Below are 13,828 nucleotides of genomic sequence, written 5' to 3' on the forward strand. Positions count from 1 at the left end.
AAAATAAAAAGATGAGGTATGATTGCAAAAGAAAAAACTTTCCATACTAGACCAAATGAATAAAATAGTAACAAAATAGATCACCCTACGGTTTTAAACAATGAGTAAACCCCATACCGCATAGTCCGCTATAAAAGACCCCAAAAAACGAATGTACAGCAATTTAAACAAACAAACTAATAACGGCCTGATTTATGACAGTGTTGTAACAGTACGTACAACATAATCATATGATAATGATAATGATACTTTTGTTCTGAATGTAGCAGCATGTAGTGGTTGTTCATTGAAAAAGAAGTATTACAATGGGACCGCGCATAAGTAATATTTGAATTCGTGTTCTCAAGTATACATTAATAAATGCTTAGACCGATCTATAATAATTACAACGAAAAGAAACAAGAAAGCACGAGCATTGCTTATCTTTATTCTTGAAACAAAAGCTGTACATTTGATAATGACTCTGACCAGCTTTTGATATATTTAAACACACTTTTAAACTTTTCTTAATGATGTTGGTTGATTTGTAGCTTTAATCAGATATGACTGGTTTTTGTATTTAATTTTGTGTTACATGGTATCAATGATTGCGGCAATAAGGCTACTGCGTACGTTGGTGACATAGTAGAAACTAAGAACCTATATGGTTTGACTATGAGACTTTACGTTATATAACGTGTTTACGGAAATGTCAGCTGTGGTAAACCACTATAATTACAAAATGTTCAAACTTAATTTATTTACGTGTTGCTTATTTTATTGTTGACTATAAGTCTTTCATTTAAATAATTGATTGTGAGGTCTGCAAAAACATACCAGGGCACTATACATGCTATATATGTGTGTAAGGAATGGAGACACACATTTAGTGTCACGTGACTGTCGTAATACTGAGTGCCCATTGAAATATTAGACATGCTCAGCTCTAAAGGGAGGTTTGTCATATAAAGTAAGTTCAGTTCGTTATTTTTTACTATCAAAAGAGCGAATTCAAACGATGATTTTCTTCTGTTTGTTATTTTTGTTTCTTTATTTATGAATATTTTTACTCTAAATTTAGACAAACTTGAATCATTGTTTTCGTATTTTCTTTTATGCTTTTCTATACATAAATCTACAGAACATTTACATTGGTAAATAAAAAAACATGGCCAAACATATATGTAGACGAAACGCGCGTTATAATCCTGATACCGTTGATAACTAATTGCAATAAACGCCACTGCATCATCAATATATATTAGAAGATGTGGTATGAGTGCCAATGAGACAACTCTCAATCCTAGTCACAATTTTTAAAAGTAAATGACTCTTTAACATTGCGCATTGACTCAAACCTAACTGCAAGCTATAAAGGGGCACATTTAGATCTATCTGTTGTTTCATTTTCATCTTACTGCGACTGCGGTGTTGTGGCTGGTACGGAATATTAGGCCGTTCTGCCTTTTTAGAATCTATGTTAAAGGACTATGTTTGTGATGGTGTGGTCAGTAAGTCAGGTTCGTTGATGTCAAACCCTTCATCGAAGTCGATCCTACTGTTCTTGCCTCTGTCTGTTGTGGAGGTATAGAACATGCTTTGGGTTGTAAGGACTGGTGTCAATATCCCTGTTTATGACAACCCCAACTGGTTCCCCTCTTTACTTAGTTGGTGTAAGTAGTAGACAAACTATGGTGTCTCTACCTTCGGTCAGAGTGTTGTGGTCTACGCTGGCCTCGGTGGTTTGATGTTGTTCGACAGCAGGTACAACGGCTATTGTGTGGCCAACCACTGGGCGTAACGTTTAACGTTGCATCTTCTTGTATATGATGGCCTGTTTTGGATTTTCAGAGTCGGCTCAGGTTTCGTGGATGTGGTATCTGGTTCCTTGCCCTTGATCCAAGTAAGCTGAACTGAGACTGTCGAACTTATTATACATATTGTGCAAATTTGATTTTCTAGTATGTACAGATGTTTTGTTTTTGTATGTGTATCATCTCACATTCAGCAAAATATATTGGAGCAATTTATCCAGTGAGTTCACATAACTCTGGTATATATGTAAAAAACAAGAAAAAAAGGTTTCTCTAATTTTTGTGCGATTTTCACATTTCTTGATCCGTTCGCGAAAACTATTTCTCCTAACTAGTGAAAAATTTGATCTCGGTAAATCTCAATTCAAAATTTGATTATGACGTCAAATTTTCTTGATTTCTTCTGAAGTAATCTATTGTGGCGTCATTAAAAACAGATTAAACACAGATTATATAACTTGTGTTGTACGATATTTCTCTCAACACTTGTTGCAGTGATGAAATCTATATATGACACTATATTTTATTTCTCTAGACCATTGTCAGGAAAGAAAAATGATATGTAAAAAAATATATGTTTATCTGGTATTATTTTTTTTTATTCAATTGCAATTATGCAATATATGCTTTTACTTTAAGACACATTATGACCAATTAAAGCACTTCCTTGGCTGTACATTTTATTCGAGGCATTACTAGTAAATCAATTTGCTAATCATGTAGATCGATAAGGGAGAGAAAACTTTAGGTAATAAACAAACACAGAAGAATTCACATTTACTCTAATACAACAACCAAGAGCAAGACCTGGTATGAAGTCGACAAAAGATATGATGAGAGCAATGCGTAATTCCCACTCTCTCAAATACTCGCGGGAATAGAAATGCACTCACACATCAGGCGATAATACTTTTATCTAAAGATTGGAAGCCATAAAACATGTCACTTTTGAGTTGAGTTTTTAATACATCGTTTTGATCAACAATTTTCAGATGTTTGCCCTAAAAAGTATGAAATGCAATTTAAGGCTTTCTACCTCATAATTCTGTTGGATGTTGTTTTTTTTTTGTGCAGAGAACACCCCATGTTCACTATTTAGTAGTAAATAGTGCAAACCTACACGACGTACATGTAGTTATAAAGTGTCCAAGACATTTTGATATGGAAACGATACATAGGAGCTACAAGCTCCCTCATGTAGTTAAAAGTTTAGGAAGAAACGTATTTGGTAAGGTATATATATAGTATGACAAGTTTATGTCTAACACACTATTCGCAATATTGTCATGTTGTTAGCGTACAGGTGTAGAAAATCATTCCAATTATAATATTTTTTTTCAATCGTCGATTATTTGTGATTGAAAGAAGTATTGATAAGAATACCAAATTATAAGAAAAATTTGAAAAGGGGTGGAGTCCACGAAACCTTACAAATCAAACGTCAAAATACAAAAGCTGTTTAGAGCTGATCAACAGTCGTTACTCGATTCTGCCCAAAAAAAAAACAATCCGGGTCACAAACATAAACCAAAGAAAGCACGTCGACTACAAAATCACTTCACTAAAACAGACACATATTCCATCGTACATAGATACGAACTATTGGAAAACAACTTGCATATTCCCGACTTGGTACAGGACATTTAAAATAATTAAAGAAAATCCTTGTGTATGCTTTTATCGGAAATGTCATGTGTTCATTTGCGTTTACACAATGTCTTAATAAATCAGATAAAACATGCGTACAGTCGGGATGATTTGATAGCTTTAATGCGGTGTGCTTTTATGTTTAAAACAGTATTGGGATAATCGATGACATTTTTTTTTTGTTAGCTTGTGGAGCTGTTTAACGAGCGTTTATCTTGAAACCAGATTACCATTCAAAGCAAAAACAGATTAATGTTTATTTGGATATCAAAACTAAATTACATTTGTAATTTCTAGCAAGAACGGATGGCACCCTCGCTCCCCTCATTGTCATGATAACAGTAGCAATTTAAACAACGCATGCCAATTAACATTTTTATTTTATCAAGTTAGGAGCATTTTGAAAATTGTGACATTTTTGCTGTAACCATGGTAATTGTGGCACTTTGAAATTTCCAAAGCCAAATATTAATTCTTAACTCGCAAGTTAACATTTTGTAAATTTTCAAAAAATTTAGAGCATTTTGATGTTTGTCAATTTTTGCTGTTCCCATGGTAACGGTGTCCATTTCTAAAATTTCAGACGGAAGCTATATTGGCACATATCGTGTTAAATAACCATTATGTTTTGTTTGATTTGATCTAACATTCTTAAAGAAAATGTTACATTAATGTTTTTTTTTCAATAAGGTCAATGTTAAACTTTCCCCGTGTTTCCATGGCATTGACATTTGTCATTTGAACATCTAGGCATACCAGGTAATATTTCCATAAAGTTTCAACAGATTGGGTATTTGAATAAAAGAATTAAGAATTTAGAATGTTTTTTACATTTTTTTATTTTTCATGGTTACTGTGGCCATCTTGCACATTCAAAAGCCATGTTATGAAATTCACATGGTGGTGACCATTATCAATAGTTCTATCAATATTGGTCTATTTAACTCTGAGAAGTAGCACGAATAAAAAGTGTGGAAGAAGAATAAAATTAAGATTTGCTATTGCAAGCAATAGTAGATGCCATTCTTCCTCCAACGCCACTAAGCGGCAGCCATTTCAATAATTTTAAACAGGAAATTCACAAATATCCTGATTGCTATACATTCTTCTGTAAATTTTCAGTTCATTTAGATCATTTTGGAAATTTTCACACTTCTGTTGTTTCTATGGCAGCGGCGGCAATTTTGAAAATTCGAAAGTCAAAATTCTCATCTTAACTTGCTAGTTAACAATCACAATTCGTTTTATTTATATTTGAGTATTTTGATTATTTTTTACATTTTTAGCAGTTTCCATGGCAATTTTGACCGTTTTGGAAAATCGGAAGTCATAAGTCTTATCTGTACTTAGCAGTAAACAATCATCATAAGTTTTATTAAGTTGGAAACATGTTGAAATTTGGTAACACATTGACACATGAGTACATGGGAGGAAAAATACCATTTAAGTTTTTATGTATTTGACCTACTATTTTAACATTGTTAAAGGGAGGAAATGCTTCTTTGAGGTTTTGAAGCATATTTGGCAAGTTTTGAACATTTTTTTGTTTCTTATATTTTTTAATTCAGTTTCCATGGCAACACATTAGTTCCAAAGATTGACAAAATTATACAAAACCTGTAAAAAGGGGGACACTTACATTGTATTAGAATTTCATGATATTAATTTCGTTTCTGTTTGTGTTACATTTTAACGTTGCGTCGTTTGTTTTCTCTTAATTTTGAGTGTAAATTCACATTGCGATAAGACGTGTCACGTTACTTGTCTATCCCAAATTCATGTATTTGGTTTTCATGTTATATTTGTTTTTCTCGTGGGATTTTGTCTGATGCTTGGTCCGTTTCTGTGTGTGTTACATTGTAGTGTTGTGTCGTTGTTCTCCTCATATATTTAATGCGTTTCCCTCAGTTTTAGTTTGTTACCCCGATTTTGTTTTTTGTCCATGGATTTATGAGTTTGAGCAGCGGTATACTACTGTTGACTTTATTAAGCATACCAAAATATTTCTCTTAAACTAAATTTTTTTTTCATATATTTTCGGTTTCCATGGTAACGGCAGCCATTTTATTGTTCGAAAGTCAGGATTCTTTGGTATAATGAACTATCATTTACGTTGATTCCATTGTCCCCGAGAAAACTGCCGCACAACATAGGTAGAAGTATGATAATAATGATAATACCAAAAAAGAAAAAGTGACAGAGAAAAAGCAACCGGGTGACATAATAGGGGAAAAAAGAAAAACAGAACAACAATATGTCACCCCACCTCTGTTCAGGATGTCATAACTTTCTAGAGTTACTTCTCTTATTACGACAGTTTCATCTAAAATATTTGTTGACATTAAATAAGTCATAAAAACATGACTAAGCTATAAAAACAGCAACAACACATTATAAATTTTATAAGCGCTCTTCTTTCATCTGAAATTCGAGGGTGTACATTCTTGTTTTCTTCTTATAGTTGATGCATTTCCAACGGTTTTGGTTTGACCCAGATTTGTTTTCACATTAATTCATAATCCAATCAGTTTGATAGTTCTAATCTGCTAATAGCAAATATATTTTAACAAAAACTTAACTTTAAGATATATTTATATATTAAGAGTAAATAAAACTGGTCAAAACAAATAGCTCCACTTTATCACCCAACGGAGCGCATTGATATAAATCGTTAATTTTCTGCACTGTTAAGGCTTTTTCATGAGTAATTTCTGGCAAAAACCTGTTTTTTTAAGAAATTTAGCTACCAACACTTCCTTGTGATATTGGTTTTTTTCTACTAATTCTGAACAAAATGTTTTCTTTTCCTGATCTGTTATTTTTTTATTAAAAAATGTGCGATTCAATTGATCTCAGTTCTCTATTGGTCAAAATTAAATAGTGATGTCAAATTGAATTTCCTATTGTGACGATACGAAACATATCGATCAGTTCTGATACCGTATTATAGATAAAATGCATCTTTCTTGCCGAATATTGAAAGAAAGGGGTAAATAAAGGCAACAGTAGTATACCGCTGTTCAAACTCCATGGACAAAAAACAAAATCGGGGTAACAAACTTAGGGAAACGCATTAAATATAAGAGGAGAACAACGAAACAACACTACAATGTAACACACACAGAAACGGACCAAGCAACAGACAAAATCCCACAAGAATAACAAATATAACATCAAAACTAAATACATGAATTTGGGATAGACAAGTACCGTGACACGTCTTATCGCAATGTGAATTTACACTAAAAAAATAAGAGAAAACAAACGACGCAACGTTAAAATGTAACACACACAGAAACAAACTATAATATAACAATGGCCATATTCCTGACTTGGTACAGGACATTTTTAAAGAAAAAAATGGCGGGTTGAACCTGGTTTTGTGGCATGCTAAACCTCCCCTTTTATAGCCATGTGAAATATAACATTAAGATGACAACTCAACACCACAGGACTACAATATAAATATATTGGAGAATACAATTGACAAAGAAACACACAAACAACACCCAACAAAAGGCAACAAGTTGAAAATTTTAATACGCCAGAAGTGCATTTTATCCACACAAGATCTACTAGTGATGCCCAGATAAGCTTTGTCTGCATTTCGTTAAAAATCACCAGATAAAGAGGTAATACCATCTGTTCTCGTGATGTACGATGTTTCTCTACTCTCGACAGGTAACTTTTAAATATTTCAAACATTTGAGAAAGTTCTCGTGTTGTGTGCTATTGTTTATTTGTTGGTCTTTTTCTGTTTTAGAAATAGCGTTGTCATTTTGTTTTCGACTTGTGTGTTTGAATAATCGTCTGTTTCGAAAGGCGAAACAGCATATCACACTCGATGTAGTGGTAGAATCTTTTAGCTGACACATATAATTTGTGCGTGAGTTATGGTTACACTACTTTCAACTCGGTGATACTTTTAACCCGTCTGATCATTCAAATCACTATTTTATCATAAGTGGATTTGCTAGCTTTTGTATCGTATACATAAACAAATTGTCAAGAAATATCACATTTATTTCTCATTTTATCTGCTAATCCTTTTTTGCAAATCCTATAAATGAATGCATCATAATACTAGGACGTGTAAACAACGGATGCAATAAATCTAGCCAATAGTAAATCTTGGCATGCATTTTTTCCTATATGAGCATCGCCAACCCGTACAACATTGATAGCTATTGTAGCATGGTCTTTCACACGGAGTACCTCTTTTAAAACGTCTAAAAAAAAATGAAAAAAATGAAAACATATGAATAAAATAAATCACATTGATATTGCAATAATTTAATTTTGGATGTAACGTGTCTTCTGATTGGCTGACGTCGTTTTGTTTATCAGCTCGTAAATATCATTTTGTCATGTGACCGTGACGTCATCAACATTTTTTCATAGTTTACTCCGGTTTAAAATGAAATTTAGAATTAAATTATAAGATATGACTGTAATATTTCTTCATAGACAGAAAAACTATTACAGTCATTTCTCAAATATTTGTCAAGTTACAAACGTTGTAAGGCTTAGGTTCTTGTAATGATGAAGATTATTTGAGAAATGCTTCATTCTCTATAACATCAAAATAATACAAATATAAATTTTGTCAACGGAAAACTTTTTTTCATCCGTTCGTCGTCAATTCGAGCTAGCCGTTAACGTATCTTTTACAGAGTAATACAATAAAGTTGAAGGTAAACAAATGCAGTGTGCAAAAGAAAAATGAAAATTGAATAAATGATTATATTTGAATTTTGCTTCTATACATATTTACATCCTTTTGTATAAACAGTGTGTAATGTTTTATACCTTTAACACTTTTATAAATTATGACTTGGATTGAGAGTTGTCTCATTGTCACTCATAACTGATATCTATTAACATGTTTAACGCAATTAAAAATTCAATGAATATCAAAGCAAAAAATCTAAAGCGTTGCATTTATGATTATTTTCCTCTGAAATAAATTTCACGCCTTGTGTAATAGAAATTAGCTGCTTCGATTAATTTAGTGGGTTTTTTTTTTTCTCAAGGGACTAGCCCTTTTTGTTAATTAATTGTATGAAGCTGTTGTCATACGTTAACGGCTAGCTCGAACGGACGCCGAGCGGATGAAAAAAAAAAATTTCCGTTGACAAAATTTATATCCGTTGGGTGTCCGTTGGTATACTGACCATATAAAACGGACGGGTAACGGACTCTCACAGGATATTCAACTTACGAGAAACGAGAACGTTCCGGACAGAACGGACGCCGAACGTACATTCAACGGACGAGTACCACATAAAACGGACAACTAACGGAAGCGTACCGGATAAAACGGATGATCAAGATAAAAACGGAAAATTAAAAGCGATAATGATAATACATATCTTTCAGGACTAAGCATTGAACTAAGCCAATACCTCCTTTGCTTTTTCATTATTGCCCTACGACAACTAGTATAGGTTGATATTTGCAACATTTAAGTTCAATTGGACCTGAATAAGAGCTGCTTGATAGTGAAGAAATGCTCTTCCTCAAAGATCCATCATATATATGTTATAGACATTCATGACACTCAAGAAACCTGACATTTCTGACTGACGCGAAATTTTAATTGGCATTTATCCGTTTGAACTTCGGTAGGTATCCGTTATTCTTCTGTTCATGTCCATTTTCCATCCGTTCATCATCCTTTGCATCCGTTATATGCCCGGTAGGGTTTCCTTGGTAAATTTGTTTATCGGACCTTCAACGGATGGATAACGGACAAGTATCGGATACAAAATGAAACGAAACGGACGAGTACAGTACAACACGGACGACTACAGGGCGTTCAAAGTTTTGAACATGCTCAAAATTTTCCACTGGATAGAACGGAGGTCAACAGATAACAAGGACGCTAAACGGACATGAAACGAATATGGACGGATATCAAACGGATGAGAATGGATTGAAAAAAAGTTATCTGTTCGGCATCCGTTCGAGCTATCCTTTAAGTTGTGACCGAGGCGTAACAATGCAATACCAAATAGACTTACCATTTATCGACCCATTTAAACTTAAACTCATGATCAATCTATTGGATTAATCAAAACATGCGACTTAACTTACTCCTGATTAAGTCCACTATCTACTAGCATGTCCTCAGTTGCCATATTGACTGGAAGTAAAGTGATAGTATATCAAATAACGTGACCATGTTTATAATGTACAAAAAACATGTCAAACAGTATACTGAAATTCAACTCTATGTTCCCCAAAATAAAAAAGTTGCAAAAATATAGAAGCTGTCTCGGTCATGCGTAACTATTTACCTTCTGTGTCATTCATTCGAAAACAACTTTAGCTGAAATCTACAAAACCAACATTTACTGGAAATGTATTGTGTAGACTGACGTAAAACAAACGATATCTGCATTTTAATGGTTCAATAGTCACAACACAACAATCCATAACTGTGTCAACACAGAAACCTTATTAAATTTCCTGTATTAGTTAAATAATTACATCCAAAGTGTTTACATGCATGTTGATATTTTAATAGAGATTTAATAAGAAACACGTTTCAACTGATAATCAAACTTTAAATAAAAGAGCGTCGTATTTCTTACCTCCAGTGAACACTAAAATCAGACACACTACTAAACAAACTGAACCTTGCATGCTTCTTTTATGTTCTCTACAACAAATATACACATTTACAATAAGTCGTTATATGTAATCATGGCAATACGTTTTTTAAAATCAAGATGATCGGGCGCAGCTTACGTTTCAATTTGCATAAGTACAGTCTATTTGAAAAGAGGGACGAAAAATGCCAGAGGGACAGTCAAACTAATAAATCGAAAATAAACTGACAACACCATGGCTTGAAATGAAAAAGACAAATAGACAAACAATAGTACACATGACACAATATAAAAAACTAAACAATAAACAACACGAACCCCACCAAAAACTAGGGGTGATCTCAGGTGCTCCGGAAGGGTAAGCAGATCCTCCTCCACATGTGGCACCCGTCGTGTTGCTTATGTAATAACAAATCCGGTAAATAGTTTTTCATGAGAGGGAAGGGGATTGTAGTTACGACGTAGGGAACATATCCGATATCATTTGTGAAACAGTTATTCCATAACGGTCAACCAACTCGTGATGGCGTCCGTAAAATATACGAAGTGATGATTTCAACTGCACCATTTGGAACTCTTGATTTCATAGCTTCCTTGTGACCAACAACCCTTTTTCAAGAAAAGCATGATAGAAAATGCAAGCATGGGAATATCGTATCAATTGGGAGATATATACACCGTATGCAGGTGCTGCTGGAATGTTACTTCTTAGAAATAGAATGTTCACAATTGGAATGCTGAAATCATCTCTTTTGTCGTAAAGTTTTGTTTTCAACCGACCCTCATTGTCAATTTCTAGATGTAAGTCAATATATGAAACCGACTTAACTGTATGTGATAAGGAAGATTGCCGTTATAATCATAATTACTGATTGCATTGTCGTTCATCAAACAGATATACCAAAGAACTGAGTGTACGATTCGGGACGAATAAAGTAGTTTAAGATTTATAGCATTTATATGCGCAAAAGTAGTTTTTTTTAAAGTATCGGCTATTGTATTATTATGTTTGAAAATGTCCTGATTGTGAGATTTATTTTAAGGGTGATATAAATTCCATTTCTAAGTAGCAACATTCCAGCAGCACCTGCATACGGGGTATATATCTCCCAATTGATACGATATTCCCGTGCTTGCATTTCCTATCATGATTTTCTTGATAGAGGTTTGCTGCTAACAAGGAAGCTATTAAACCAAGAGTTCCAAATGGTGAAGTTGAAATCATCCCTTCGTAAATTTTACGGACGCCATCACGAGTTGGTTGACCGTTATGGAATAACCGTTTCACAAATGATATCGGATATGTTCCTTACGTCGTAACTACAATCCCCTTCCCTTTCATGAATATGACCTACCGAATTAGACAATTTACCGGATTTGTAATCACATAAGCAACACGACGGGTGCCACATGTGGAGCAGGATCTGCTTACCCTTCCGGAGCACCTGAGATCACCCCTAGTTTTTGGTGGGGTTCGTGTTGTTTATTCTTTAGTTTTCTATGTTGTGTCGTGTGTACTATTGTTTTTCTGTTTGTCTTTTTCATTTTTAGCCATGGCGTTGTCAGTTTGTTTTGGATTTATGAGTTTGACTGTCCCTTTGGTATCTTTCGTCCCTCTTTTAAATACTAATTAGACCCTTTTTTCCTTTCCTACATATGATCAGTTCTATTTACAACTTAATCATGTGCACCTTTCACAAGGTAATCAAGACTGTGTCTCATTGGGTTTTTTTTTTTGCAAATACAGGTATAGATTTTACATATTTAAACCGATCATTGACCATAATTGGACAGTTCTTTGAAGAGTTTATCCTATAACACCTGTCTAAAGATGGACTGGTATAAGATGACCTAACTGGTTACTCTCCGCCCAGCCAAGTGAAATATATCAAGTAATAGAATAGAAATATCAGGACCTTCCAAAACGTACAACGAAAAACAACCTGATCAGGGTTCCTCAGTATCGAAATGGTCTTAGTGGTTAACTGGCAATACTTTTCAGTTTATCTGCCTCGGGTCATCGGTTCGATAGGCACTTCGACTTCCGTCATTTAAAACTGACTGTCAGTTCAATTGTTTTAAGACAGGACTTGTATTATATATACATTTTTTGTCTAATGAAATATGTTATGAATTGGTAAAAGTAAGTAAGGTGCATACGGTTGATGGGTACCAACTAGCGACATTTAAAATCTGAACATTATGTTCTTGTAGTCAACGAATAATGTCAAATTCTGATACATTTAAAAAGAATTTTTGGGAATTAAAATGATCGTGAAAATTATTTAGTTGTAACTTATACAATGAACAAGATCGCCTAAATGATCAACCAAACACCAAAGGATTTACATATCAGCAACTAAAAATCATCTTACGGTCTTCAATTGTGAAACGGAGATCACATTTACCACAGTGATTATGGTCCTCAATTGTAAAACACATACTGCAAATATCTATCAAAATCCTCTACATAACATAACGTTAAAAAATTCAAGTTATCAAAAGTGATGAAAACGTTCAAAATAAAAAAAAAGTTTGTATAAGAGTTCATTTATATTCATTACCATATCAACATGACATATGATTATAACAGAAGTGCTTAATAGATAACATCAGGGTATATTATATTTCCTAGATCTGAACATGCATTTAATTTGGCGATGGACGTTTATAGCAGCCTGTCATCATCGGCGTTCAATTTAATTCAAATGATTACATTTACATAAGTATAATAGCTCTGCATGTTATATAATGTGTGCAAAATATGAGCCCTAGTTTTTTCCATCGACATTCAGATTGTACGAAAACTGTTAATAATTGTACATGTACCGCAAGTCAAGTAAAGCACCAAAAAGTTAATACATTCAATTTGCAATCTCATAAAAACAAATAAAAATTCCTCATTTTAATTTATTTTAAACATTTCTTGTCAATATTATATATCACAAAGATAAATATCAATGATATTGAATTTGATTATTTTGCATGAACCCAAAAACTTCTTTCCGCACAAAAATTAACAGAAGTCACTTGCTTTCTTAAAATCTAACAAAAAAGCATTGTTTTCTCCGAATAATAGACAATTTACTTACATACCAGATATCCTTCAAACTATGAAAAGGTTTGTACATCTTTGCTTTTTTGCGTGGCTTTTATATACGACTGTAATGCAATGAAATAGAAGAAAAGTTACTGTGGGATCCTGCTGTGTGGCCATAGGTCTTGACATAATTAATTACATACAAGACGATTCACAATTTCTAATGTGAAGGAAATGCATGTTCTCACCTCCATATCCTTGTGTTGTTTTTTAACAACATCTGATAAACAAATTTAATAATACTTTTAGATATTTGGATGATATTTTGGCTCTCAATAATGACGACTTCAGTATGTATATTAATGAAATTTATCCTGTTGAACTTACTTTAAATAAAGCTAATACTAACAATGACCACTGCCCTTTTCTCGATCTTGATATCTATATCACTAATGGAAAGCTGAATACTAAAATTTATGATAAAAGGGATGATTTTTCATTTCCTATCGTTAATTATCCGTTTTTAGATGGTGACGTTCCCTTGTCACCATCTTACGGTGTTTATATATCTGAACTTGTACGATTCGCTCGTGTATGTAACAATGTTTTAGATTTTAACGAGAGAAATTTATGTATTACTGAAAAATTATTACACCAGGGTTTTCGATATCACAAACTAGTCAAAACATTTACTAAATTTTATCATCGGTATAAAGACATCATTCGTAAATATA

The 13,828-nt window shown here is 33.3% G+C and overlaps 1 protein-coding gene across 1 annotated transcript; it reads right to left on the reverse strand.

The window, feature by feature from the left end:
- Positions 1–7,450: 7,450 nt before the first annotated feature.
- On the reverse strand, positions 7,451–13,254 carry LOC143081830 (uncharacterized). The gene is made up of 4 exons (XM_076257511.1): positions 13,147–13,254; positions 10,037–10,104; positions 9,537–9,585; positions 7,451–7,669 (listed from the first exon to the last, which is right to left on the reverse strand). The coding sequence occupies exons 2-4, from the start codon at positions 10,086–10,088 to the stop codon at positions 7,555–7,557; spliced, it is 216 nt and encodes a 71-aa protein (XP_076113626.1). The 5' UTR covers positions 10,089–10,104; positions 13,147–13,254; the 3' UTR covers positions 7,451–7,554.
- Between the last annotated feature and the right edge of the window lie 574 nt (positions 13,255–13,828).

Source organism: Mytilus galloprovincialis, chromosome 7 (assembly GCF_965363235.1).
Source record: "Mytilus galloprovincialis chromosome 7, xbMytGall1.hap1.1, whole genome shotgun sequence".
In the NCBI taxonomy this organism is placed as follows: Eukaryota; Metazoa; Mollusca; class Bivalvia; order Mytilida; family Mytilidae; genus Mytilus; species Mytilus galloprovincialis.

What these genes read in the sequence shown, in the direction of transcription:
- LOC143081830 (XM_076257511.1), bottom strand. Translation starts at nt 10,088, where the DNA reads ATGCAAGGTTCAGTTTGTTTAGTAGTGTGTCTGATTTTAGTGTTCACT. An exon ending in GATTTTAGTGTTCACTGGAG is followed by an intron (nt 9,586 to 10,036) that starts GTAAGAAATACG and finishes CTTTACTTCCAG; the next exon opens with TCAATATGGCAACTGAGGAC. An exon ending in GATAGTGGACTTAATCAGGA is followed by an intron (nt 7,670 to 9,536) that starts GTAAGTTAAGTC and finishes ATTTTTTTTTAG; the next exon opens with ACGTTTTAAAAGAGGTACTC.